Here is a 26245-nt window from a genome sequence, read left to right on the forward strand (position 1 = left end):
TTTGCTTTATTGCAAAGCCATTTTTGTGGCCCAATTATAATAGAGCATGCGGTTCAGAATTGGATAAATACCAAGGAATCTATCTGAGACCAAGTCTCCAAAGATCAGAGGATTCCTCTGCCCCTCTGGGGAGTGTGTGTACCTAAATATGTGCATTCCATATTTACTGTTTGAAGAAGAATTTGCTGTGTCAGATGTTCCACAGAACACCACTTTTAACATTTGTGCTATTTTGAAAGCAAAAGGCCAGCAACAAACCAGCCAAAAAACAGCATAAAGGACAATAGTTGGTAGATAGTTCAGCATTATGAAAAATTCTATTCATTAAACTTTGTGAAATAGAACCCTCTGTTATGACAAGCACAAAGCAGACTAAACCAAATCACTAGGATCATGAAAATCATGGAAACTTTTCTTCTTCATAAATAAATAGGAAAAATGTATTTTTCTCTTAGAGGCCATTAAGCTGTCTCTCCATTGACATCCTTATCCTTTGCTTGGCAGCCCTGTTTTTTGGCCCCTTCTGCAAAGCCTTCCCCAAAACACCTGATTATCTCAGTCTAGCAGCATGAACTGTATTTTGTAAAAATGAGTTCTCTTTATTTGTAAACTCTGAAAAGGGAGAAAAAAAAAAACAAAAACAAAAACAAAAAACTAAGCACTCAGAAATTGCAATAGACTATTCTAATGGGAACACAATTAGCAAGACTCTGTCATTCATTTGCCCAGCTCTGTCCCACTTCTCTGACAATGAAGAATGAGAGCTATTTCTTTAAAAGTCATAAAAATCCCCAGTTTGAGCAATTATTACATGCAACCATGTAACTAAATAGGAAGTTTCACACTGAGAAGCAAAAAGCCTACAGTAGAAAGGATGAAAATATTAACTACAAAGTGATAGATCAAAGCAGCTCTCCTTCCCCCCATCCCTGTACTATTCCCAAAGGCTGTATTTCTTAAGGACCAAGCAAGTCTGCTTGCCAGTGTCAGATCCTCTACACCCTTTAAAATTATTTCACAAATATGTCAGGAAGGCAACACTACCAGATTCATGGTTGTTGACTAATGTTTGCAAACACAGAAATCAATTTAGGAATCTAGGATAACTAGTTATCAGATACACTGACATTCATCTGCAGTATTACCCACACCGTATCTCAATATTCTTGCTCACAGACAGAACATAAAGGTCCTCCAAAACCAGAATTAGGCTATCCATAAAGAGACAAATCACACTTCACACCTTTAGAGCCACTGGCACTCTTCCCCATCCCTTTAATGTACATATTTCTCCTGAAAAAGCATTTTTTAAACTTATCTGTGAACATGCAGAACCAGAAAAGCAAGAGCTGGATGATCTACAATGCATTTCAAAACAGTGCTCACACCAAACCCCAGCCACTTCAAACAAATTAGAGGTGCCTATCATTGAACCAGGGTCTTTTCAGTATCTCACATTGCTCAGGTGATCCTTTGATCACCTGTATACAGTAATAGACAGTCAAGAATCAATAGTTGTTAATAAAATATTTGCTTTCTCCCAATCGATATGCACACAACTATGAAATATTCAGCACAGGTATAAAAATGAGATCATAGCAAAACTAGAAGTGTTAATATATTGTTTCATGGTGTATAATGTGCAGATGTAGATTAAAAAAAGGAAAAAAAACCACAAGACATGCTAAAGCCTTTGTCACACATATTTCTCACTGTCAGAAAAGCTCATCAGATATAAGAACCACGAACTTCATGGAAAATTTTCTGTTCAGCTTAACAAGCTTTACGGAATTCCTTTGTTCATAAGTAAAAGCCTTACTCTGGAAATCATAAATCCAAGCAGCAAACACAAAGATACAACAGCAGAGCAGCAAAGTGCTGCACATTTCACAGATATGCCACTCCTAACTCACTAGGCTGTTTTCATCCACCATGACACACTGCCTTTCAGGAGATACAGACCTGTCAAATCCAAATAAATATACTGCAAGTTCTTGGCCTTTCTACAGGTCCAGTGATTGCATCCCAGATCATTTCCACCATTCCTTCAATTGAAGTCATAGGACTCCTATGACCCAATGTGAATGGGCTCCTCTCCCTGTGAATGGGATTTCTTTGGGAGAAATGAATACGTATGTGCCACACCCTGCACAGTCTTGGTCACACAGGAGACACACACTGAAAGATACACACAGGCATATTGGGAGAGCATTTGAGCATTTTCTCCTGATGTTTTCCAGCAGCCATGTGCTCATTGTTACTCAGATCAGACAAGCCACAGAATCTAATCGAGCACCAAGAGCAAACACTATAGATATTCTGTACTTGGCAATTAGTCATCTGACAGCTCTTCTTTGTATGGCTGAATGATGTTTGGACAGAAAAAAGAGGACACAGCAGGGCAAATAGAGAACTCCTATCCAGCATGGCCAGCACTGGGCCTGGCTCCACCAGCCTTTGGAAGCAGACATTAACACAGCCTGGGACTCTGAGAATCAGAGCCACATTTATCCATCTGACTTGCCAACTTCACACACATTGCACCTCCTCTTACCTGGGACCATTCTTGAGAGCACCTTCCATGACACGCATGAACAATCTTGCAGTTCAATGTGAAAAATACTTCTGTAAAGACACTTAAAATCTAGGGGCAAAGACCCAGAATCTTTTCAAAAGAAGATGAAGTTAAGAAGAAGAGTTAGAGTATTGCTGTACTGCTCAACCCCAAAACTAAAAATAGGCTTTTAGGTTTCAGATGAAAAGATTACCTCATGAAAAGGTATTTCAAATATTAAAATGGAGTGCAAATAGAAAGGTCAAAGTGTTCTCTGTGTTCACTGAGAATAAGACAAGAGGTGACAGGCTTAAATTGTGGAAAGAGAGATTTAAGGGAGCCATTAAGGAAACCTTTCTAAACAGCTGAGTAAGGGGGACACATACAAAAAGGGGATTAAAAGTGTTTCCCTCATTGAAATTGTTTGTGTTTTTTAAGAACAGATAAGACAGAGGATGTTTTAGAGTCCATGGATCCTGCCTTGAGGAATGGTGAGCCTGATGCCCTTCTCTATGATTCAGTTACTTCCTTGATTTAGTAGGAGAGTTCAATTCTGTGTCTGAAGAACAAAGACTTTTTTACAAATGGTGTCTAGAAACAGAATAGAGATTGGAAAATTTTTTACATGTTTGGACAAAGGAGATGACAAACCCTGGCAGTTATATCTCCAAAAAGATCAGAACTTGATTGAGTGAACTCTTTCCCAAAAGCAAGTTGCACTCCTTAAGGCATTCAACCTTACTGTGGGAGCAGATGACTAAAACATGAGAGCTTCTTGCTTCCAGCCACTGGCATTGATCCTGCAGCTGCTACATGTTTGTGAGATAGCACATTCCCAATAAGAAATTAGCATGGTGGCTTTCTTTCTATCCCTCACCTCACTGAGAGTTTGTAGGAATTGCCACATTTAGGAATCTAGAGTTCTTATGCCATAAAATTGGATTTAGTCCTATTCTATCAAGGAGAAATCCTGGAGTAAGAGAACTCAGGACAAATGCTGACCAGGAGACATGGCTTCTCCTTGATGTCTCTTTAGACAGACAGCTTCATTCATTAATCCTGACTGAGTATTAAATCAATAATATTATTTTTTTATCCTTAATGCTTAAGTTTATGCATAAGCATGAACATACATAAGCAAAACAATTTAAAATACTGCATTTTTATGACAGTTTATATACCAGCACAAAAGGCTGCAGCTAAGAAATAAGGTAAAAATGCTAATTATGCCTAAGTCAAGAAATACAACCATCAGCATGATTTGCGGTCAGCTGTTTAATTAATTTTAGTATTAATAAAGTTGCAGAAAGTCAATGTGTCAAAAAGACTTGAAAGGATTACCAACTACTCTGGACAAATTAGCAACACTTCCAAGCCTAGAGCATAGGAAAGCACGAAGATGTTTAATTAAACTATTTACCAGTGAGGAATTTAAATCACTGTAAATATTGCATTTTTAGTACTTTTTTCCCTCAGATTGAAAGCACTTAGGAGCAAATAATATTCCATTTTCTAGCGCCATTTTTTTAAAGGAAAGAATGTAAAAAATGTTGCAGTCAAATACAGTAAGCCCGTAAAAAGAAGGTAAAGTCAGGAACAAAAGAATGTAACATGGGATTTAAAATTAGAGGACTGGGGAATAATTCAACTCCAAAGCAACAAACGATGTTACAAAACTGTATGGAAAAAGGAAGGAAAAGATTTATAACATAAAGGCCACATGGTTACTTAGGGCTCATGCACACTGTGCTTCAATGAACTGCTGTTGTTTCTTGTGAAAATGTCAATATCTGTAAAAATAAACCTCACTGTTCATTGAATTCTTGCTGCTCTAAGTCTGTGTTTTTCTCATATGTAATTTATCTGACTCTTTATTAGACTCCCCAATGCTTGTCACAGTCTTTGCATGAATTTGGGCAAAATACTCAAACTCTCTGTGCCTCAGCTTCCCTTTTCCAAAAGAGCAATTAAATAATTATCAGGCTTCAAGGTATGCATTGAGAAGCTACATTATCTGTGTTAGTACAGCATTCTCTGACAATACAGAAGAATCAGCCTGTTTAGTATTGTTAAAAACAGAGCTTCCCTATGGCAATAGTGCACCAGTTATCTCTCTGTGGGACTTATCTAAAGGCAAAATGAATGCCATTGAAAGCTTTCTCCCACATTAATGGGGTTTGAGTCAAAACCTCTGTGACTGTCAGTCAGCTGATGTGGAGTTGCTCAGGTTCTGTTTTGCTGGATTGATTTAATACACTTCCAGTCTTCTGTTGACTTGTCCTGCAGAGCAAAGAAATGCTCTCTGATGCAGGCAATGCCCACCAGCACACAGATTACCTCCTGCTGAACTTGGCCAACAACCCTCCAAGGGACCTGAAACAAATGCTTCTGCATTTCAAGGCACCTCAGATTAAATCACATTTCCCTTCACAGTTCTGGGAAAAGAGCTGCTATTGACTGTAGGTTAAACAAAGGAGTCCTACTTAACACCAGGAGTTAAGTCCTACCTTGCCTTAGAGCACTTGACATTAAAGGACTCCGTTGAGTAGAAATCAGCGTAAAAATATCTTGTGTCAGCTGAGTTAACACAAGCAAAGTATCATCCATTCAGGTTGTCTTACAACCAATTTCCAAGTGCACCTGAAAATGCCTGGGTATTGTCCTGAAGACTGCAGTGAGAAGGCACGCACACAGATCACAATGGGGCTCCCAGAAAGATCATGGTGTGTCTTCAGTGTGTAGTGACAGAGTGGATTCCAAAGAAGGGAACCATATATTGGATCCAAGCAGAATCAGGGGTTCCAGATCCACCTGAGGTCCGCAGCCCCAGTCAAACCTATTGTGTTAAATATCTGATACCTAATCTATACACAGTGACATTATTATGACCCCAACCCAATTGATATTTTCATCATTTTTCTAGGCAAGTTTGGCAAGTTTGCTGATGACACCAAGCTGAGTGGTGCCTGCCAGAGGGAAGGGATGCCATTCTGGAAGACCCTTGACAGCCTTGAGAGGTGTGCACCTTCAGAACTTCATGATGCTCAACAAGGCCAAGTCCTGCACCCAGGCCAGGGCAATCCCAAATGCATTCTCTCTGGGCAGAGAATGGATTGAGAGCAGCCTTCAGTAGGAGGATTTGGGTGTGCTGGTGGAGAAGCTCAACATGACCCACCATTGTGCACCTGCAGCCTAGAAAGCCAACCACATGCTGGGCTGCATCAAAAGCAGTGTGACGAGGAGGTCGAGGGAGGTGACTGTCCCTTTACTCTGCTCTTGTGAGACCCCACCAGGAGCACTGTGTACAGCTCTGGGGCCCCCAACATAAGAAGGACATGGACCTGTTGAAGAGTCCAGAGGGGCCCCCAGAGATGCTCAGAGGCTGCAGAACATCCCCTATGAAGACAGGCTGAGAGATTTCAGGTTGTTCAACCTGGGGAAGAAAAGGCTCCAGGAAGACCTTCCAGCACTTTCCAGCACCTAAAGAGGGCCTGTAAGAACTGGAAAGAGACTTTTTACAGGGAGACATAGTGACAGAACAAGGGGCAATAGATTAGAATTGAAAGAGGGAAGGTTTAGATTAGACATTAGGAAGAAACTCTTTACTGCAAGGATGATGGGGCCCTAGCACAAGCTGCCCGGAAAAGCTGTGGCTGTTCCATCCCTGGGAGTGTTCGAGAGCAGGTTAGATGTGGCTGTGAGCAATCTGCTCTAGTGAAAGGTGTCCCTGCCCATGGCAGGAGGAGGTGGAACTAGATGATCTTTAAGATCCTTTAGAACCCAAACCATTCTATGATGCTATAAAAAATTATGTAGTTATTAGGCAAGTGGATTGGATTTGTGAGGCCAGATTTTGGTAGCAGGGGAGCTACAGGGGTGGCTCTTGTGAGAAGTTGCCAGAAGCTTCCCCCATATCCACCAGAGCCAAGGCCAGACAGCCCCAGGATGGACCTGCTGCTGGCCAATGAAAAATGATAGTAATGCCTCTTAGATTTAAGAAGAAAAAAAAAAGTTATTGCTCAGATGTAATTGCAGCCAGAGAAGAGCAGGGTGAGAATATGGGAGAGGAACAATCCTGTAGACACCCTGGTCAGGGCTGAAGGAAGGGTAGGAGTTGCTCCAGGTCTTGGAGCAGACTGCAAACTGCAGTGCAGCCCAGGGTGAGGCAGCTGTGCCCCTAGAGCCCATGGAGAGCCTCAGGGGTGCAGCCTATGGAGGAGCTCACACCAAAGCAGCTGGATGGCTGACAGGAGGCTGGGAACCCATGGGAGGTCCATGCTGGAGCAGAATTCCAGCAAGGATCTGCTGAGCTGTGGAAAGAGGAGCTCACACTGGAGCAGGTTTCCTGATAGGACTTGCAGCCCTGTGAGGAACTCACACAGGAGCAGCCTGTCCTTGAAAGACTGCACCCCATGGAACAGTGACCCACATTGCAACACTCTGTGGAGAAGCCTTGCCTGTGGGATGCACTCACGCTGGAGAAGTTTATGGAGAGCTGTCTCCCATGGGAGGGACCCCATGCTGGAGCAGGGGAAGGACTCCTCTCCCTGTGCAATGTCACAGTGATCAGCTGACCATAACCCCCACTTCCACCTCCCTGCACCATTGGTGGGAGGAGATCCAGAAGGAAGGAGGGATGGGGAGGACGTGGTTTTAAGGTCTGGTTTTGCTTCTCATTTTCCTGCTCCAATTCTGTTAGTAATGAATTCAGTTAATGTCTCTAATTTGAGTCTGTTTTGCCCATGACAGTATTTGGTGAGTGTCTTAGGTTACAAGATGTGGCTGGGGGTGTGTATTCTATTGCCATCTGTTAGATGTGGGGCCATTACCTTCTGTTAATTGGGCCACCTGTTAAAAACAGGCAGGACAGTTTTCTTTTTCTCTTCCACAACCAATCCTCCCTCCAGAAAATATCTTCTGTTAATGGGCCACTGAGTGTCACTGCATGACTGATAAAATTCCATCATCCCACTGGGAGATGCTCCACCCTGGGGGAGGAGCCAAGCTATCCTACCTGGATAGAATCTGAGACTCAGAACACCTCAGTCAACCTTTTCCCACTGGATTCCCAGAGGAAGACCAGGCCCACCTACACCACCACTAGAACTTCAGAAGAAAACTCCACCCTTCTACAGGATCACTGCTTCAACAAAACCACACCTGTCACTGCAGGAGGACTGCAGCCACCATTGAATGGGACTGCTGCCACCATCCTGACCCACAGGGTGTCAGGTTGTATTCTGACTCTCAAGTGTTGTTTTGTATTACTGCATTTTTATTTTATTTTTACTTTTTCCCTGATAAAGAACTGTCATTCCTACTCCCATATCTTTGCCTGAGAACCCCTTAATTTCAGAATTATAATAATTTGGAAGGAGTGGGTTTACATTCTCCATTTCAAGGGAAGCTCCTGCTTTCCTTAGCAGACACCTGTCTTTTCAAACCAAGACAGTGAGTGATCTCTCCCGGTCTTTATCTCAGCTAAGGAATCTCTGTTATATTTTCCCTGTTGCAGAGGGAAATGATAGAGAGGCTTTGGTGGGTACCAGGAATCCAGACAGGGTCGCCCCACTACAGCAAGATCCTAATGATATCCTTTAGAACAGCAAGATCTAAAGAGAGCTCTTGCACAAAACAAACTTGAAAACCATTCCACCGCAGATCTGTCTTCACTGCCTGCTGCCCCAGACTGGTGTTTTCAGCAAGCAGACAAATGTATCACTTCACCAACCCCAGTCCATCACAAGAACAGATGTAACGTTTGTTTACTGACCTCCCTGAACATCCAAGACCCAGCGTAGCACCTTGAAAGTGCAAGTGCCACACCAAAAATAACAATGTTGCTTTCTGGAATGTTAATTTAGTTCACGAAGAAATAGTGCAAAAGAAGGTCGCTAGATTAGATTTCAGAAAATAGCACTATCTTTCAAAGAGTGACCATATTATCAATTGCCTACCTGAAGGCTTTTATTCAGGTCTTTTACAAACACACACATTGATTCTGGATGTGAGGCCACTAACCCGCCCTTTGATATTACCACTTCACTCTAGTGAAACTTGTTGCATTATTGTCTTCGTTTGAAAAGACAGGAGTCTGTGAAGGAAGGCAAGGGCCTCCTGTGAAATGGAAAAGGTAAACCCCCTCCCTCCAAATTAACACAATTTCAAAATAAAAAGGCTCTCAGGCCCTTTGATATTACCACTTCACTCTAGTGAAACTTGCTGCGTTATTGTCTTCATTTGAAAAGACAGGAGTCTGTGAAGGAAGGCAAGGGCCTCCTGTGAAATGGAAAAGGTAAACCCCCTCCCTCCAAATTAACACAATTTCAAAATAAAAAGGCTCTCAGGCAAAGATATGGGAATGGGAATAACGGGTCTTTACTAGGAAAAAACAAACAAAAAATGTAATCAGTACAAACAAAACTACTGACAGAGTCAGAAACCTGACACCCTGAGGAGTCAGGGTGTTAGTGATAGTCCAGTTAAATGGTGGCTGCTCCTCCTCCTCCTGGAGTGGCAGATGAAATGCTGCTGAAGCGATGGTCCAGGAGAAGGGTGTAGTTTTCTCTGAAGGTCTGGTGATAGCGTAGATGGGCCCGGTCTTCCTCTGGGAATCCAGTGAAGAGGCTGAGGCTGAGTTGCTGTCTCAAGAAATGCTGATTTTATGCAGGTAGGGATGCTTGGCTCCTCCCTCTGGCTCCTCTGGCTCCTCTGGGTGGAGCATCTTACAATGGGATGATGTAACTTTATCAGTCATGCAGTGAGCCATTCAATGGCAAATTAACAGAAGATATCTCCCCAGAGGGAGACAATGTTCTTGGAAAAGATAAGAAAACTGCCCAACAGATGGCAAATAGAATATATGCTTATTTTACAAGCAGGACATTATCCACCCCTTATTCTATTTCCATCTGCATCACAATGAAATCTTACACCTAGTTCTCACTTAAGACTAGCTTTCCCTGTGGTACCCAACAGGTTTCCCCATCTTTCTGCATTACTCACCAAGTGTAACCAGGTCCTTGAGCAAAAACAATCCCACAGATGGGTTTGTCATTGCCTAAGGTGGGATTAATCCAAACAGTTTTTCCTAAAATACCTTTCAGATGTACCACAGGGACTTTATCTCCATCTACTGTGTGCAAGGGTTCTGACTGGGCAGGACCAGCTCGATTGATGGACCCTCGGGTGTTGACCATCCAGGTTGCTTTTGCCAGGTTCATTTCCCAGTTTCTAAATCTTCCCCCACCAAGTGCCTTCAGGGTAGTCTTAAGGAGTCCGTTGCACTGTTCAACTTTGCCAGCAGCTGGAGCATGATAGGGAATATGATATATCCATTTGATACCATGTTCTCTGGCCCAGGTGTTGATAAGGCCGTTCTTGAAATGGGTGCCATTGTCAGACTCAATGCTCTCAGGTGTGCCATGTCTCCACAGGACTTGCTTTTCCAGGCCTAAGATGGTGTTCTGGGCAGTGGCATGAGGCACAGGGTAGGTCTCCAGCTGTTGCTTTTCGTTCTTTTCTTCTCTCTCCGACTTCCTTGTTTTCAACCGGTCCGCTTTCCCGGGGCGCTGGCCAGGCGCTTCCGGGAGCAGCCGGAGAGAGAGAGAGGCAACAAACACCTTTGTGGGTTCGTCTGATATGGACAGAGCTGTTTAGAGAGCGCGAGCAAGACCGGGATAAAGAGACTCAAGAGATTGGACACTTGTTGTGCAGTCCAAAGTAGGTTGTATTTGCCCGATCGCCGCACATACAAGTGACCCCGATCTGGGGTCCAGACAAAGGTTTTATAGGGGAAAATAAGAGATAAGGTGAAACCAATAGAACAATGCCCAGTGTGAATACATTATAGGTAAAATCCAATGGGAATAACTCCAGGGGGAAGGACGAATACACGTAAAAATACAGAATAGAAACTCCAGCTTTAGGTTTAGGAAACAGAAACTCCCATCTCAAATTCATAAAGCCTTTTTGCTCCGTTTGCATAGCTGCACACTGCAACATCCAGCCATCCAGTGGTGGCTTCCACCATGGTCAGCACGTAGCACTTGCCTTGGTGTGTCTGAGGGAGTGTGATGTAGTCAATCTGCCAGGCCTCCCCATACGTGTACTTGGACCACCGTCCACCATACCATAGGGGCTTCACCCGCTTGGCCTGTTTGATGGCAGCACACGTCTCACAGTCATGGACAACCTGAGAAATGCTGTCCATGGTTAGATCCACCCCTTGGTCTCGTGCCCACTTGTAGGTGGTATCTCTGCCCTGATGACCTGAGGCATCATGAGCCCATCGAGCCAGGAACAACTCCCCCTTATGGTGCCAATCTAAGTCTATCTTTGACACCTCTATTCTTGCTGCCTGATCTACCTGCTCGTTGTTTCGGTGCTCCTCATTAGCCTGACTTTTGGGGACATGGGCATCTACATGACAGACTTTCACCGTTAGTTTCTCCACCCGAGAGGCAAAGTCTTTCCATATATCAGCAGCCCAGATTGGTTTTCCTCTACGTTGCCAGTTGGCCTTTCTCCACCTTCCCAGCCAGCCCCACAGAGCATTGGCTACCATCCACGAATCAGTATAAAGGTAGAGCTTTGGCCACTTCTCCTTTTCAGCAATGTCCAGGGCCAGCTGAACGGCCTTGAGTTCAGCGAGTTGGCTCAATCCACCTTCTCCTTTGGTAGTTTGTGCAACTTGTCGTGTGGGGCTCCATACGGCTGCTTTCCACTTCCAGTTCATCCCTACGATGCGATAGGAACCGTCAGTGAAAAGGGCGTAGCGTGTTTCCTCTGCTGGTAGTTGGTTATATGGTGGAGCTTCTTCAGCCCTTGCTGCTTGTACCTGCTCCTCGTCGTCAGTGAGACCAAAGTTTTCACCTTCCGGCCAGTTCGTAATTATCTCTAAAATCCCAGGGCAATACGGGCGCGCTGGGTGATGAGGGCAATCCATTTGCTCCATGTGGCGTCAGTGGCATGGTGGGTAGTAGGAACCTTTCCTTTGAACATCCACCCCAGCACTGGGAGTCGGGGTGCCAGGAGGAGTTGTGCTTCCGTGCCAATCACCTCCGAGGCTGCTTGAACTCCTTCATAGGCAGCCAAGATTTCCTTCTCTGTGGGGGCGTAGTTGGCTTCGGATCCTCTGTAACTTTGGCTCCAGAATCCCAGTGGTCGGCCTCAAGTCTCACCAGACACCTTCTGCCAAAGGCTCCAGGACAAACCATTGTTCCCAACTGCAGAGTAGAGCACATTCTTGACTTCTGGTCCCATCCTGACTGGGCCAAGGGCTACAGCATGAGCGATCTCCTGCTTGATCTGGGTGAAGGCTTGCTGCTGCTCAGGGCCCCAGTGGAAATCATTCTTCTTGCGGGTAACCAGGTGCAAAGGGCTCACAATCTGGCTATACTCAGGAATATGCATTCTCCAAAAACCTATGGCACCTAGGAAAGCTTGTGTTTCCTTTTTGCTGGTTGGTGGAGACATCGCCGTGATTTTGTTGATGACTTCAGTGGGAATCTGGTGCCGTCCATCTTGCCATTTCACTCCCAGGAACTGGATCTCTCGGGCAGGTCCCTTGACTTTGCTCTTCTTGATGGCGAAGCCAGCTTCTAGCAGTACCTGGATGATCCTCTCACCTCTTTCAAACACTTCTGCCGCTGTGCTCCTCCACACAATGATATCATCGATGTATTGTAGGTGTTCTGGAGCATCACCCTTTTCCAGTGCAGCCTGTATCAGTCCATGACAGATGGTGGGGCTGTGTTTCCACCCCTGGGGCAGTCGGTTCCAGGTGTACTGCATGCCCCTCCAGGTGAAAGCAAACTGAGGCCTGCATTCTGCTGCCAGAGGAATGGAGAAAAACGCGTTAGCAATGTCAATAGTAGCATACCACTTTGCTGCCTTGGACTCCAGCTCGTACTGGAGTTCCAGCATGGCCGGCACAGCAGCACTCAGCGGTGGAGTCACTTCATTTAAGCCACGATAGTCCACAGTCAATCTCCATTCTCTGTCAGATTTGTGCACAGCCAGATGGGGCTGTTGAAGGGTGAGTGGGTTTTGCTGACCACCCCTTGGCTCTCCAGGTCACGAATCATTCTGTGGATGGGAATCACAGCCTCTTGATCCGTCCGATACTGCCGGCGGTGCACTGTCGAGGTTGCAATTGGCACGCGTTGCTCTTCCACCCTTAGGAGTCCTACTGCAGACGGGTTTTCTGACAGTTCAGGCAAGGTGTTTAATTGCTTAATGTCCTCTGCCTCTACAACAGCTATTCCAAAAGCCCACCTGAGTCCCTTTGGGTCTTTGTAATAGCCGTTCCGGAGGAGGTCTATGCCTAGAATACACGGAGTGTTTGGGCCAGTCACTATAGGATGTTTTTTCCACTCCTTACCAGTTAGGCTCACCTCGGCTTCCACCAGGGTCAATTGCTGCGATCCCTGCCGCGTCCTGTCCCAACTTCACAAGAGCAGATCCCTTGCTAGCCCCAGAGAGCTCTTTTCGGGGAGAGAAGGGCAGCAAGAGGCACTCCCTACTGAACCCAGCTGGGCTTTAGAGAGTGCCTTCGTGGGTCCGAGGACATTGCTGATCCCACCAGCAAGGAAGGAGGCAACACTCCAGGGGGTAGGTCCAAGATTTATTGTGACTCCAAGGAGAGCCCCAGAGCCCAACAGCAATCGAAAAGGTCCCAGAAGACAGTGAGATCTGGGCTTCGAGCAGGCCCTGATACAGGGTGGGCGGGGAAACCCGATCAGCCAATGGGAGAAGACATGGGCAGGGCCCTCCGAGGGAAGGACAGCCAAGGTATCCACTTAGCAGGGAGGAGGGGAGGGACCCCAGGCCATTGTCCAGTCACCCAGCGACCCCGGCAGAAAACTTCCAGACAGAGGGGAAGGATGGACAAGTCACCTGGATGGGGTCAGGGGTCTGAGTCAGGGTTTTTGAGATTGATGGACACACAGGTTCTGATGGGAAAACCCGGGATGAACCTAAAAGGCACAAGGGGGGGTACAGAGGGATAAACCATCTTGAACATACATATAGTGGAGCCTAAAAACACAACTCCACATCTCCCTTTTTTTGTTTTAATAAGAAAAGAAGGAAATGGATTAAACCGAGGTTTCTGAGTCCATCTGATCTTTGAACCAGGGATCTTGATTCAGAGGCTCTTCCTGTGGAGCAGGATGTTCATCTTCATTGATGGAGAGACGGACTCGATTAACTGAGATGGTGGAGTTCAGCGCCTTCAGAATAAGTCCCTTTAAAATACTAAAACCAGTGATAAATGCAGCAAGAACTAGTATAAGTAACAGTCCAGGTTGAATTAGTGATTTGATCCAACCCGAGAGTCCCCATTCTTGGAAAAGAGACCCCAGCCAGTCCGATGACTCTTTCTTTAGGTCGCTGATCAGGTTCTGCATATTTTGTATTGTGGCATGGATGTCCTCAGCCCTTGAACTTAAATTTAAACAACATAAACCTGCAAATTCTTCACAGCAGTGATTATGTAGGAGCAAAAGAAAATCAATTGCAGCCCAGTTTTGGAGGGTGGCCTGCCTCGTTATTTCCTCATCTGATAGGAGCTCCAAGAGGGCACTTGAAGTAAGATTGGCTTGCTTAGCAACCCAACACTCGAGGAGTGCCAATTCCCCAACTGTTTTTGCTATAGCCATCCATGGTAAAAGCACAATGGCAGCTATGTTTTTGGATGTAGACCAATGGATAGCCTGAGAGTCACAATTGTGATCCCAATCCTCAAGGTTAGTGTCCCTTTTTTGGCATACCAATTGATAGGTTTTGTTTAGATTTTGCCAATGCGAAATTTGAGTTTTATTAGGTGTAAACAAGCTCAGCTGCCCAAAGGTACAAGGGCCTCCGATTAGGCGAGGGGGGATGCCTGCCCAAGCCCGCCGACCGCAGATGAGGAAGATGCCTTTAGGTAGGGAGTGGGGTTTATTATCAGGGGTAGAGTATGTGGGGACTTGGATTACCCTCTGGCACCATTCCTTTGCGGTGTACTCAATGGTGACCTGCCTGATCTCAATGGCAGGTCGGTCTTGGGGGTCAGGGATAATTGCAAAATGTACACAGGTAAAAGCAGGGGAGGAGCCAAGCGACTCTAATTCTTCAGGGTTATAGTTCATTACGGGGAGCAGTTTGACCCATCTCCTCCATGCATCTGGTTGGTGGGCAATGAATGAGTGGGTTTCCCTGCCAGAGGAAGAAGTGGGTTTGGGAAAAGTGAAAGGGAATTTGTTCATCTGGTATGGGATCCCCACGAGGCAGGATAGGAGAGGGTCAGATGCAGAGGATGTGGATAAGCAAATGTGATCTTGATTTAGTGATTTTACCAGTGTGGTCCACACATTGGCCCTGGGCTGAGGAACAATCCATGCCAGCTGGGGCGGCGAGATGGTCGCCAGGATGAGGAGGATGAGGCCCTTTTTCAGTGACATCATGGGTTGGATCCAGATGATTTCTGCAAAGTAACTGAGATACAAATCAATTACTTAGGTAGGGGAGGACTAAATCAAAAGGAAACAGAGAGCTGAGGGAGCTGAAGAGAGAGGATGAATCTGAAAGGGATGCTTTCCGCTGCCTTCTCAGGGCTGCATTCTCCACCTGAGGACTGACAATGATTGGTTGTGCTTTGGGGATGTGTGGTCGCACAAATTTTGAGGGGACCCATCTCAGGCCTGAGGGTGTGGACACACAAGCATACCCACGACCCCGGGTTACTAAGTCGTAGGGTCCCTCCTGCTGCCACGTTTCTGGGTTTTTTATGATGACAGGAGGTTTCTCCTTGAATTTGGCTTCTGGGTAGGTGTGAAAATGCCAGATGATTGGCAGGTTTAGATTTTCAAAGGAACAGTTCAGGAAGTTGATTGTGAAAAGTGCCCTAGCAAGCTGGACCTGGGGGGACTCCACCTTCATCACTGGCTGCTGTTGTTTGAGAACTCTTTTTAAGCTCTGGTGGGTCCGCTCCACCACGGCTTGACCTGATGGGGAATAGGGGATACTGGTCTTATGTTCTATTCCCCATTGTTGCAGGAAGCTCTCAAGTTCCTTGGAGGTATACGCTGGGGCATTGTCTGTTTTGATCCTTTTAGGGACACCCAGCATGGAGAAAGCCTGTACCAGGTGTTTCTCGGCATCAGCAGCTCTCTCCCCTGCGTGGGCAGAAGCAAAGACAGCTCCAGAGAAAGCATCCACAGAGACATGAACGAACTTAAATCTGCCAAAAGAGTGGATGTGTGTTACATCCATTTGCCACACCTCGCAGCTTCTCAGCCCTCTAGGGTTGGCCCCTGCACTCACTGCTGGTATTGGGAGCGACTTACAGCAAGGACATGTGGCAACAATGGCCCGGGCCTGGTCACGGTGAGCTGGAATTGTCTCACCAGGCCGGGAGCATTCTGATGATGGAGCTGGTGACTGATTTTTGCCTGTTGGAATTTGTCTGGGAGCGGAGCCATCTGCATGGGGGCGGCTGCAAGGGAATCAGCATGCCGACAACCCTCTGCCAGAAACCCCAGCAGGTCGGTATGTGACCTGACGTGCTTTACATAGAAAGGTTGCTCTCTGTGGGAGACTAATTTTATTAACTTTGAGAGCATATTGTGCAAGGCAAGGTCGGAAACCCCCTGCAAAACCACATCTTGAGCTCTAGACACTACACCTGCTACATAGGCCAAATCAGTGACCAGATTAAAAAGTTCAGAGAACCTCTCAAAAGCTTTAACAACTGCAGCCAACTCAGTGATCTGAGGCGAGCCTTCCACCTCAGCAACGTCTGACTCCCACTGCTGAGTCTGAGGATTCTTCCAAATCACTACGGATTTGTGGGACTCTCCGGACGCATCAGTAAAGACGGTCAGAGTCTTTAAGGGCTTTTTACTTTGAATAATTTTGGTTGACAATGTGAATTGAACATCCAGATTAAAAATTTTGTGGGCCAGTCTCAAAACAGAAAGTTGACTGCTGTAGCTATCTAGAGCGAATTGCAGAGCCTGATTTTCTTGTAATAAATGTTCCAACATGGCCTTGGTAAACTGGCCCGATTCTAATTTCAAAGGAATGTGAATGCACTCCAAGTCACATCCGGCCAGCTCCCTGATCCTGGCTCTGGCCTTACGGATCAATTCTGCTACCAGCTCCTGTGGCCGTGTCATTCTTTTGGACCTTTGATGACTTATGAAGACCCACTCTATAATCAGGAGAGGATCCTTCTGGTCCCGGTCCTTCTTTTCCCTGTGAGTGTCTTTCCACTGAAAGATGACTCCGTGGAGGTGTGGCAGTCTGCCCAGCACTATAAATTTAAAGGGCAGGTTTGGATGGTATCTATGAGCCTGCCGGGCAGACATTGTCTCCTGGACTTTCTCCAGCGCAGCCCTAGCCTCTGGGGTAAGAGCCCTAGGAGAACTAGGCTCCTCTCCCCCTTTCAATAAATTGAAGAGGGGGGCTAGGTCCTCGTTCGTAATATCCAGCCAGGGCCTTACCCAGTTTAAAGAGCCACACAGCTGCTGGACATCCGCTAAAGTCTCAATGTTATTTTTCATTGCCAATTTTTGCGGAACAATGGTCCACTTACTAATTTCCAGACCCAGGTACCTCCAAGGCGGCATCCTCTGAACTTTGTCCTCGCAAAGCTCAAACCCTGCAACAACCAATGCATTCATTAGTTGTCATGTCAAGCACGTGTGTAAGTAGATCGTCATTGGGGGCACAAACTGAAGTATCATCCATATAGTGGTGGATAATCACGCCGTCGTTGGCTGCACGGACCGGGGCCAGCAATGAGGAGATATACCACTGGCAGATAGTCGGGCTGTTTTTCATGCCCTGAGGAAGGACTTTCCAATGGTATCTCTTCATTGGGGCTTCTCGATTGATGGAGGGAACTGAGAAGGCAAAACGTGGCGCATCTTCAGGGTGCAGAGGAATTTGGAAAAAACAATTTTTTGTATCAATAACTGCCAGATTCCAATCTTGGGGTAACATTGTAGGGGACGGCATCCCTGGCTGGAGAGGACCCATATCTTCAATTACTTTGTTAATTTCTCGGAGGTCATGGAGGAGCCACCACTCGTCCTTGCCAGGTTTTTTGAGGACAAAGACGGGGGAATTCCAGGGAGATGTTGTTTCCTGGGTGTTCCCTTTGGCTAATTGTTCTGCCACGAGCTTCTGGAGCGCTTTTAATATTTGTTTGTTGAGCGGCCACTGCTCTACCCAGATTGGAGTATCAGTTAGCCAATTTAATTTCTGGGTGGGACGCCCCTCAGCAACCGCTGCCCAGGAAACCTGAGGGGTTGGGATGTCAATTGTGACTCCCTACGGGGCCATCAGGTCTCTCTCCCACAGGGGTTCTGAACAATCTAAAACAAATGGACGTAAGTGTGCCGATTGCCCATTTGGCCCCTCGAATTTCACGATGTTCTTTGACCTAGCCAATTTCACACCCCCTACACCTTGAATGTGGCCGTCCACGTCCTGCAACTCCCAATGAGATGGCCAATTCTGTGAAGGAATGACTGTCACATCTGCCCAGGTGTCTAGGAGTCCATTCATGTGTTTGCACTCACCCCCTTTCCACAAATAACAGTCAATTTTTGGGCGATCTTTTCCCAGTACCTGGGCTTGACATATCTTGTGAATCTTCTTCAGTGACAACTTCCATAGATGTTCTGGATGTACTGGAGGACCAGTCACTGGGATAGCCTGTGCAATGATTTGCCCTTTGGGAATGAACACTGAGGGGTGAGTGCAGTGCAGCCACACTACCAAATGTTTTGGGTCTGTGGTGGTTAAACAAGGAGCAATGGTTATGTCGACTGGCGTGTGTTTAGTGTCCCCAAGAACAATTTACCTACTGCGAATATTTCGCCAGGTTCCGGGGTTCTCGGTGTCGACTGTGATGAACTGCCAATCTGTGTCTTTGGAGTGCAGAGGCTCAGTTAATGCCAGCCTAAAAGGGGAAAAATTAGAACAGGTGTTAAGAATGGGTTTTGGATGGTCAGGGTCCCGACCCAACCAAAACCTGGAAATAAAAGGCACATCATCCCCCGGGTTATTAGTCTCATTTGGTAAAGTCACGTCTGGTGAATAGTTGTCTGTGTCCTCAGGTGGGTGTTGCAAGTCTCTGCCCTCCCCCTCCAGTGATGGTACTTGTCCCACCTCATTTGTGTCTGCACGCAGGGGGGGACTGCGCTGGCGATCTAGTTTTTTGGACTTCCCTGCTGGTGGGAAATCCCTCCTCCCTGTTGTTGGTTTTTAAATTGTAAAAATTTGTCCTTCATTGGGCAGTGTTGTGCCCAATGTCCCTTCTGATGGCACAGATGACACGGTGTTCCTTGTCTTGGTCCCTTTGGGGGCGGTCCCGGAAAGCGCCGAGGTGAGGCAGGTTTCGGTGTCAGTGGTGCGGCAGCTTCGATGATGGAAACCCTCTTAGGTGCCACTTGAAACTCTCTAGAGTCCTTTGCAGGGATGGAGACCTTCTGCGCGCAAGCGTCTAGCATGTTTTGTAGGGTGGGGTCCGGATCGAGGGGGAGGCTGAGGACGGCATTTTGGCAGGCTTCATTCGCATTTTGTCGTGCAATCTCGGTAATAAATCCTTGCCGGAGCCCCTCGTCCGGCACTTGTGAATCTACTGCCCGATGCAGCCGATCTACAAAGCTCACAAAAGACTCTAAAGGTTCCTGCTTAATAGACAAATAGTTAATGATTGGACCACTGGGTTTTAGTTTAAAAAATGCTTTCTCCGCCGCATTTGCACTTTGGAGCAAAACCTCCCTTGGTATCTTTTCTGCCTGCTTTTGACCCGAAACCCAGTCCCCTGCGCCACACAAGTGGTTTACAGATATCATTGCCTCATCTGAATCATGCGAGGTATCCTGATTAGCCAAAAGGTCAGGTAACCTGTCCCTTATGTCCCTTATCCATGTGGACTCCCTCACCAAAAACTCTGCCTGAGTTATTAAACATGAAAAAAGAGTTTGCCTATCTGCCGGCACATACACTGCCAAAGACAGCATTGCTTTCAAGAGGCCGTGGAAGTATTCACTCTCCCGGCCAAATTCCTTTTGTGCTTTACATAAATCCTTTATAACTTGTTGGGGGATGGGGACCACCGTGCAAGGGGCCGCCGGGGGGTGTAGGTAACTGGAGCAGCAGTGAAGGTAGGCATGGAATGAGGCGGGTCGTGGCTCCCCCCCAGAGCCCGGACCGTGGGAACCGGGAGAGAGGTTGCAGGGATCGGGGGAGGGGGTGGAGGGAGCTGAGTCAGGTCCGGGGGGAGTGGCTGGTGACAAACTCCCCCAAGGGGTGGAGTCGAAGGGCGAGGACATGCATGATTCATTAGGGGAGGAGGGACTGGGGGGAGGGTTTGGAGACCGGAAGGGGTTTTGGGAAGAAATGCGAAAAGGATTGCGGGAAGAAGGAGCCCGCGTGTTGGGAGAAGCCATGTGGCCGCCGCCATCTTGTGCCACATGGTGAGGAGAGCACATGGATGGAGCCACCATGTGGCGGCCGCCATTTTGTGCCTCCAAGGGGAAGAAATTTTTTGGAGAAACGGGGTCAGGAAAATTAAAACTAACATCGGATGGGGCTGAACAGAGTGGGTAAATAGGGATAGGGGAAGGATTCAGAACAGTGTGGCCTGCACTGTTCTGACAGGGGTCCCGGGAATTTTTAAAGGAGCCAGAAGAATCCTGCGGGCTTAGCCGGGATGCTCGTCTAAGAATTCCCGGTTTTGGGGTAGAGGGAGAGGAAAGAGGAGTGGGATTTGTAGAACTGGGGTCAGAGTTAGGGATTGATCTATCTAGCGATGGCTGTGGCGGTGCTTCATAGTTATTTTTCACAGTATCACGAATTTGGAGGGCCAAATAGGTAAATTTTGAGAGGGAGGGGTATCCCTGTTTCAAAATTTCCCTGCCGACCTGGTCCCAAAAAGGGGTTTGAAACAATTTGGAAGCTGAAATATCTGGGAAGCACTGCAACAGCCACTGAGCAAACCTTTTAACATCCCTTTTTTAAAACTTTTTATTTTCCCCAACAAGGATTCCCAGAACTTGGTTATAAAGCCTCCTCTGCGGTACTGTCAGCTTAGCACCCATGCTGAAAGATGTTAAAGTGTACCGCAGAAAAACCACCCGCCGAGAAAACGAAGAAAAAAAAATCAAAGTCTGTTGCTGCCGGTTTAAAGAAACTGCCCCTCAAACTCCCCAGCACCCCAGGAAAGGGAGTTTTGGGAATCTTTCCTCCACAGAAAAGAAAACTCACCAAAAGGGAAACCTCCCCCTACCACTTGAGGAAGAGGAAACCCACCCGAAAGAGACAGAAGAAAAAACCCCCTTAGAACAACTTACCCCATAAGCCGAACAAGGAAAGGCAGAACAGGAAAAAAAAAACCTCGGGCAGTGGAATGCCGATGGAAGTTCCGACTCCTACGGTGCCTTTAGGAATTGCCGGAGCTTTCCCCCGGGAGCGCTGCTCCTAAAACAGAGCCTGCTCCCACCAGAGGTACTATGATGGCCAGTGAAGATTAAGTCCAGGGTCGCAAAGGACCTCAGGATTCTTTTGTCCGTGGGGTCAGAGGATTTCTGGCCACACGTTGGGCGCCAAACTGCTGCATCCCGTCCCAACTTCGCAAAAGCAGATCCCTTGCTAGCCCCAGATAGCTCTTTTCGGGGTGAGAAGGGCAGCAAGAGGCACTCCCTGCTGAACCCAGCTGGGCTTTAGAGAGTGCCTTCATGGGTTCGAGGACACTGCTGATCCCACCAGCAAGGAAGGAGGCAACACTCTTCAGGGGGTAGGTCCAAGATTTATTGTGACTCCAAGGAGAGCCTCAGAGCCCAACAGTACTCAAAGACGCCCCAGAAGACAGCGAGCTCTGGGCCTCGAGCAGGTCCTGATATAGGGTGGGCGGGGAAACCCGATCAGCCAATGGGAGAAGACATGGGCGTGGCCCTCCAAGGGAAGGACAGCCAAGGTATCCACTCAGCAGGGAGGAGGGGAGGGACCCCAGGCCATTGTCCAGTCACCCAGCGACCCCGGCAGAAGCTTCCAGACAGAGGGGAAGGATGGACAAGTCACCTGGATGGGGTCAGGGGTCTGAGTCAGGGTTTTTGAGATTGATGGACACACAGGTGCTGATGGGAAAACCCGGGATGAACCTAAAAGGCACAAGGAGGGGTACAAAGGGATAAACCATCTTGAACATACATACAGTGGAACCTAAAAACACAACTCCACAGATCCCCCTGTCACACCAGCAATGGAAACAGGCTCCGCCCCAACATGTGCCAATGGTATCAGAGTACACTGCGCACCAGTAATCAACTAAAGCATCATATTTTTGTGGCTCTGATGTACTAGGCCATCGGATCCACACCGTCCAGAAGATCCGGTTTTCCCATGCCTCTCCCTGGCTAGAGACAGGGCCCCTCTAACCCTGGTTATTATTCCTTTCCTGGGCATACATACTAGAGGTTCCTTCAAGGGGGTCTGACAGATCGTACCTGACAGCTTGGTCATGGGAGGTTGAGGCTACCTTCACCTTGGTGGAACTCCCCCAGTTAGAGTTTCCTCCTTGAGTTGACGCACCCGTGCTGCCAGGACAGAAGTGGGTTTCCCATCCCACCTTCCCATGTCTTCCCCATGGTCACGCAGGAAGAACCACAGATTAGCCCTTGGGGTGTACCCTCTCTCTCTAGCTGGGGAATGTTGGGCTCTGACTTTGGGGCCTGTGACTCGCACGGGTGCTGCATTAACCTTCCTCATCTCCTCTCTCATCTCCTCTTTCAACTCCTTAATCACAGCTGAGATATGAGCCTGCATTGGGCCATTAATCATACTCTCATAATTCCTAAGTTTGTTGGCAACAGAACCCACTGTCAGAACCTAACTGCTGGTTAGTGTCAGCATTGATTGTTGCGATGAAAGTGGTATACTGAGATGGCCCAAGATTTGCTAGACTCCACAGCATTTTCCCTGTGCACCTGACCTTGTCGGGGTCATTATCATGCTGTCCATCCCTCCCAAAGAGTACCTCCAATACTGCCACTTCCCTCAGCTGTTGGATCCCTTCCTCAAGGGTCTTCCAGTGCATTCTATGATGGTGCTCCTGCATTCTCTCCCTGTGGACAAACCTCTCTCTGACACTCATTAAAAGCCGCTCCCAGAGAGAAAGGGACCCCGGCTCCCTTACAAAAATCTGATTCATACCTGAGTCCTGGGTCAAGGGTCCCAAGTTCCTTGCCTCACCACCATCCAGCTGGATGCCTGTACCCATAAGGTCCCAGACCCAGAGTAACCAGGTAGTATAAGCTTCACGTCCTCGTCGCACAATGTCTTTGTGCAGGTTACAGAGACTTTCGTATGTCAGGGACTCGGTGATGATCGCAACCTCTGGCTCCCCTGTGGGTTGTGAGGTTCCTCCATTCCTATCCCTATCTGGGTGCTCTGATTTCATCTTAGACCTCCTTGTTTCTACCGAGGCAACTGCTGCTGGCTGGGACTGCCTTTGTGGTTCAGCTGGAACCTGGACAGTTGTAACATCTGTGGGTTCCACAGCTGTACTATTAGACTGTCCCTCTTCAAGGCAAAGGGAGGGTTTCTCACCAGCTGGGGAAATGCACTCCTTCAGCATCTCACGTATCTCCTTAAGCAGAACCCTCACCCAATCTGGGTGGTTCATTTCTGAGGCGGGCTTCGGGGCAAGGTCAGGCTCTGGAGCAGCAGCATCTCTAATCTCTGGGGCAGTGTCAGGCTCTGCAGCAGTATCCCTAGTCTCTGGTGTAGGTGTCAGGGTAGTTATCCAGGTTAATCTTCCCTTATCTCTCAGTGCTAAATAGAACAGGCCTATCAGCAACACCACCCATTGTATGATGTCATTAGCATTTAGAGTGGATCTTAACCCTTCAAAAACTGGTGGAGCAGACCCAAAAAGATGGTTAAAAGGTTGGGAGAAAATTTCCCCTGGTGTCATTTCCTCACAGTAGGTACCATTATTAAAGTAACCCCAAAAACATACAGTCAGTGTGTGATAGCTCTGAATCCATGTACTCGCCTTCCCATAAGCCAAACTGGATAACAGCCACAGCAGCCTTAGTTATAGGACCCATGTCTAGATAAGGGCCTACAAATGGGAGAAATATAGCCACGACCACATGCCACCCAAACCAGGGTAAACTAGACCACATGGTGACACTTAAAGATGTTTCAATATCAGCACACACAAAAAAATTAGATTACCTAAGAACTGTTAATCCTTTTTTCCTCTCAATGGCCTCGAGCCCCGCATTGGGTGCCAAAATCTGTCTTCGTTTGAAAAGACAGGAGTCTGTGAAGGAAGGCAAGGGCCTCCTGTGAAATGGAAAAGGTAAACCCCCTCCCTCCAAATTAACACAATTTCAAAATAAAAAGGCTCTCAGGCAAAGATATGGGAACGGGAATAATGGTTCTTTACTAGGAAAAAACAAAAAAAAATGTAATCAGTACAAACAAAACTACTGACAGAGTCAGAAACCTGACACCCTGAGGAGTCAGGGTGTTAGTGATAGTCCAGTTAAATGGTGGCTGCTCCTCCTCCTCCTGGAGTGGCAGATGAAATGCTGCTGAAGCGATGGTCCAGGAGAAGGGTGTAGTTTTCTCTGAAGGTCTGGTGATAGCGTAGATGGGCCTGGTCTTCCTCTGGGAATCCAGTGAAGAGGCTGAGGCTGAGTTGCTGTCTCAAGAAATGCTGATTTTATGCAGGTAGGGATCCTCTGGGTGGAGCATCTTACAATGGGATGATGTAACTTTATCAGTCATGCAGTGAGCCATTCAATGGCACATTAACAGAAGATATCTCCCCGGAGGGAGACAATGTTCTTGGAAAAGATAAGAAAACTGCCCAGCAGAAGATACCTGCCCCACCTCGGACAGATGGCAAATAGAATATATGCTTATCTTACAAGCCAGGACAAAGTGCTTTAAATGACAGCATGAAATGTGCAGAACAGTAATAAAATCATGTGTTAACATCATGATTAAAACTAATTTGTGTTAATGTGATGATTAGTAATGAACAGCATCTCTGATACATGTCAAAACAATGATTCAAAAAGATGCTCACCCAGAACAACACTGTAGCTCCTGAGATGCAGAATCGCACAGCCTGGCTAGTTAAAGGCAAATAAGGCTCCATCTCCTGAAACAGTCAAGTACAGCATGGGTCATGTTATTCCCACATCTTACTCTAACATCGAGCAGCACACAGAGCTCTCACCAGCTCACACTTGCTCACATCCAAGGGAAAACATCCAGAACCCTGCCCCTCTCAAATGGCAGACAGAACATAATTTTGAGTGTGCTGGGGGTGGGGGGGCTGAGGTAGGGCAAAAAGATCAGGACAGAAGCTGCCATAAAACTGCTACAAGACAGTACCTGGAAAGAATGGTTAAACTTTTACAAAAATCAATCAGCAGCCAAAGGAAAAAGACCAACTTCCCGAGAAAAGCAGGCCACAACTATTACTGTAATGCTAGGTTAGCTGTCAAACATCTCTGAGTCCACAACAGGACTCCAATTTTATGAATTCTTCATGCCGAGATTCCTTAAAACTTGTCATTTGGATGTGCCAGTCAGACAGTGTTTTTCTCTACTCCTTCAATTTTATTTGGTTTTTTAGTTGAAGTAATGGCTGTGAATGTAGCTGCCAAGCTCTGCTGCAGCACCAGGCCACTGGGTCATGCCAGTATCCCCAGACAACACATGAACAATTTTCAATGCTCATGTAGCTTGCGCAACCAATTCTAGTTCTTAAAATATCAGAGTACGTGTTCTATGAAAGAATCTTCTCTTTAAGAACTAATGCCAGTGGAAGAAGATATAGTGAAAACACCCTGAATTTGATAAATCTGTAGGACAAGGCACTGTAGAATGCTTAGACTCCTCTTCAGCAAAGTGGCACTGTGTACTACGAAGTGGCACTGTGTACTGCAGAAGCTGCAATCCCAAATGTAATATAGGCAGTAATGTGGAATGACAGAACCTAAGTTTGAATCAAATGTTTCATTATTTATATACATTACAATTCTATTGTGATCAGCAAACCCAGATTTTAGCTATGATCTAGTTAGACAGTTTAGTACCATGAACAGGCATGTTAATGACAGCCTCAAGATCAGCAATTTTGGTTTTCAGTGCACTTAAAACTTTGAATCATGAACAAAAATGACCGGTGGCTGTAGAACCAGATACACACCTGTGAGGCCTCGCAGGTGGTGTTTAGTCTCCAGTATTCACAGTCTCAGTCACAAAGTGGGCACATGATGATCTCTCCTCCAATTGCAGGGTCACAGATTTCTTTGCTAAGCAGGAAAACATTGTAAAGTATCTGCTTCCACAGCATCTTAAAAGACGTTATATGAAATTTATTTAAAAAATAAAGAGGACCTTCATTTATTCAAAGCTCAACATTTGCAGCTTCATAGCAAAGATGCCACATCTTGTCACTTTCACTGGTATTAACCAGTGGCTGGTCAGGGCAAATCAAGAATGAAGCAACTGCTACAAGTAGTAGAATTAATAATTCCCTTGATATGGGCTTTTTGACTCTACCAGCAATGAATCAGAAGTCTGTCAGGAGCTGTACTGTACATGCACTGCTTTCGGGCAAGATATAAACCATGTTATTTCTCATTGCGTTAGCAATGACATCAA

The 26245-nt window shown here is 46.7% G+C and overlaps 1 protein-coding gene across 3 annotated transcripts; it reads right to left on the reverse strand.

Moving 5' to 3' along the window:
• Positions 1–13168: 13168 nt before the first annotated feature.
• LOC128809547 (uncharacterized) lies at positions 13169–24734 on the reverse strand. 3 transcript variants are annotated; one of them, XM_053981611.1, is made up of 3 exons: positions 24657–24734; positions 18415–18509; positions 13169–15023 (listed from the first exon to the last, which is right to left on the reverse strand). In XM_053981611.1, exon 3 carries the CDS (start codon positions 15001–15003, stop codon positions 13654–13656), a length of 1350 nt encoding a protein of 449 aa, XP_053837586.1. In that variant the 5' UTR covers positions 15004–15023; positions 18415–18509; positions 24657–24734; the 3' UTR covers positions 13169–13653. The 3 variants fall into 3 exon arrangements, with proteins under 3 accessions (XP_053837586.1, XP_053837585.1, XP_053837584.1); XM_053981610.1 differs by having other exon boundaries at positions 13169–15034; XM_053981609.1 differs by having other exon boundaries at positions 13169–15034; positions 18411–18509.
• Positions 24735–26245: the final 1511 nt, after the last annotated feature.

Source organism: Vidua macroura, chromosome 6 (assembly GCF_024509145.1).
Source record: "Vidua macroura isolate BioBank_ID:100142 chromosome 6, ASM2450914v1, whole genome shotgun sequence".
In the NCBI taxonomy this organism is placed as follows: domain Eukaryota; kingdom Metazoa; phylum Chordata; class Aves; order Passeriformes; family Viduidae; genus Vidua; species Vidua macroura.